The following is a 2,727-nucleotide window of genomic DNA, read 5'->3' as shown; positions in this document are numbered from 1 at the left end:
ATGAATCAACTAACAGAAATGTTTGCTTGCGCAGGATGCCCACTTGACACCACACAGGTGTCTGCAGATTCAAGAGGTTGATCTCAAACATCTCCCAACAAGTTAGCTTCAGCACAGGTGTTCAGAACCTCACCACTAGGTCCTGCAGGCACACAAGAGCAGCTCTGCTCTCACTGGGACTGTGGTAAATGGTGCTTCACATTAAGATGTCTGGGTGAATAGTCTTTTGCAACTGAAAATTCTGTGAGAAGTCAAGAAAACTACTGCCATGAAGTGAAAACACTATTTATTTTTATAAAAGGTAATAATTAAAACAAGCCCTACCAGTGTGTACATTGTACACATTTGAATGACACTTACAAGAATGAAGTTTTCATATACAAAGATTACAAGCCCACACTGGTAAAGGATGCACACAAGCACATACGCAGCTTCACAGATGTCTCAGCTCCAGATCACAGTACCAATTACTCCAGGACCACACCCGCATAGCATTTTTGTTATTAGCATCCACACTACTTTATTCCACTACAAACTGTACACAGAAAGCAAGAAGGAGTTTATTCAGAGAGCACGCATACTCGCAGAAAGAATTTATGTGCTGGAACGATCTCTCACTCTTCCGTTGCCATCTTCAAGAGATACTCTTTGTCAATCTTGAAGAGCCTCCATCCCTCCTCAGTGGACAGATCAGAGGCACCCCTTCTCTTATAGAACCTGATGGAGGGCTCGTTCCACTCGGCGACGAGGAAGTGCATGCTGCTGCAGCGGCACGTCACGGCGACCTGCGGGAGCGCGCGACACCACACGTCTCAGGGGGCAGCCCCGCCTGCGGAGCCCTGCCCAGCAACCGACTCTGCAGCACCAGGAGTCACCAAGTTCATTGCCAGGTTATCCGAGCGCTTGTGGCTGTTTAACAGACTCTAGACAGTGCTTTAAGTCTAGTGGCCTGTCACCTCCTTTAATTACTTTGGAGGAGCACTGAAGAAACAGCTCTCATGCAGTTAGCAAAAGAGCAGGAACACTGCCTTGCCACATATCCCCATTTCCTCTTCCCCAGACTTTGACTTGAACATACCTGACTCAAGTTCTTCAGAATTTCTGACCCAATGCCCAGTCCTAAAAAATAAAACCAAGAAGCTAAGTTTTCATTTTAAAGCAGTCCTACAGGAAGCAATTCACCTAATTCTGTAGTACATACCTCTATACTCAGCCATCACAAAAAAATCTTCAAGATACAGCAGTTTTCCTATCCATGGATCATAAGTGAAGTAATACATGGCAAAGCCCACAATGCAATGCTCTGAAACAAAACAGTGTCATTTCACCTCGTGTGAATTTAAAAGACAAAAACATCAAGTCTCACATGCACACTTAAACTTAGGCTCTGTGACATGCGCATTCGCTACTGATTTAGAATTAAGAATCAAGTTTGCAGGTAAGAACACAACTGAAAATAGGCATTCAGACAAACTTGTATCAACCTAACAGAACCAAGCATGTCCTGCCATACCCTGAAATCCTCAGAAGCACTACCACATTAAGTGCTGAACACAAGGCTTTCTTCGACAAGCAAACGTGTACCCTACTGATTTATCAGTGTTTCCATTCTGGAATTCAAGTAAAAACTTTGTGCAGTCTACTCACAGTCTAGTCAATCGCCCAACACTGCTTCCTTAGCAGCCAAAATAAAACTACCCAACTCTGAAGAACGCTGATCTTTCAGTGTATACTCCTCAGCAAGTACTCTGTGCTCACAGACCACCTTTACAGCAGCACCTCAACTTAGGCTCCCATCAAGACAATTGTGCCATTTTCTTTATCTTCAGCACCATAATGTCAAGGTTAGGAAGGCTGCAGCTTCAATTGAAACTCTGTGGTTCATAAGGGAAGAGAACCAACTCAGAATTCCAACAGCAGCCCACTTAAAATCTAAACCTTGAGTATTTTAACCGCATTTGCTCTAACACTCTGCACATACTGTAAAAAGCGTGCAAACAGATTTCTCATCTACTGTGTCTTTGGTAAACGTTTGGGAATAGTACTTGTCCCTGTAGACCTTACCTCATATTATGATCATCTACTTTATTGTGTAACGGATCTTTTAGTTACCTCCCCGCCCATCCATGTACACGGAAGGGCCATGTACATGGCGAAGCTAGAGACTGTAACCTGAAGATTGGGGACAAATTAAAGAAAAAAATGTGATTCAACAGGATTACATAAAGGTAAGTCAGGGTCAAACAAGAAAAGCCATTTAATTAATTGGAGTCAAGTACATTATGTTACACCTGATCTTCCCAGGCCTCCAGGATTAGCAACTACTTCTGCAGAGTATTGCCATATGTTACTGCATTTAACAGTTAACCTGTTCCTCCTACCCCGATTCACTGGTGGAACCTTATACTTAATGTTATCGATGATACATAAGATGCCTCTCGTGTACTTAGCATCTATAAAAAACATCAGGAAGCCTCACCTTCAGATGACCACTGTTCTTTTGGCACTTCTGCAACCAGACAGTGGTAGAATGGATGCTCGCCAAAACCATCCTCAAGCAGCTCTAGAAAAGGAGAATAAATCAGCAGCTGAGCTACGGACACTGTCACGAGGCCACCAGCCCGGTGAGCAAATGCCATTTCTGTACCTTTCTCGGTTAGCACCACTTGATCCTCCATATCTTCGTACTTGGCTAGTTCCTGGAAGAGAAGGACATGTCAGCGGGCT

General features: G+C 43.7%; 1 protein-coding gene across 1 annotated transcript; it reads right to left on the bottom strand.

Moving 5' to 3' along the window:
* Nucleotides 1–269: 269 nt before the first annotated feature.
* On the bottom strand, nucleotides 270–2,698 carry SAT1 (spermidine/spermine N1-acetyltransferase 1). Its single transcript, XM_008936154.1, has 5 exons — nucleotides 2,648–2,698; nucleotides 2,480–2,563; nucleotides 1,202–1,303; nucleotides 1,079–1,119; nucleotides 270–785 (listed from the first exon to the last, which is right to left on the bottom strand). Exons 1-5 carry the CDS (start codon nucleotides 2,676–2,678, stop codon nucleotides 615–617), a joined length of 429 nt encoding a protein of 142 aa, XP_008934402.1. The 5' UTR covers nucleotides 2,679–2,698; the 3' UTR covers nucleotides 270–614.
* Nucleotides 2,699–2,727: the final 29 nt, after the last annotated feature.

The sequence above is a fragment of the Merops nubicus genome, unplaced genomic scaffold (assembly GCF_000691845.1).
Source record: "Merops nubicus isolate BGI_N331 unplaced genomic scaffold, ASM69184v1 scaffold14622, whole genome shotgun sequence".
In the NCBI taxonomy this organism is placed as follows: Eukaryota; Metazoa; Chordata; class Aves; order Coraciiformes; family Meropidae; genus Merops; species Merops nubicus.
This window is presented reverse-complemented; position numbering and strand designations above follow the sequence as displayed.

Coding starts and splice junctions, on each gene's coding strand:
- SAT1 (XM_008936154.1), bottom strand. CDS start 2,678: ATGGAGGATCAAGTGGTGCTAACCGAGAAAG. Junction 1,120..1,201: donor TGTGATGGCTGAGTATAGAG/GTATGTACTACA, acceptor TTTATTTTTTAG/GACTGGGCATTGGGTCAGAA. Junction 786..1,078: donor TTCTGAAGAACTTGAGTCAG/GTATGTTCAAGT, acceptor GCGCTCCCGCAG/GTCGCCGTGACGTGCCGCTG.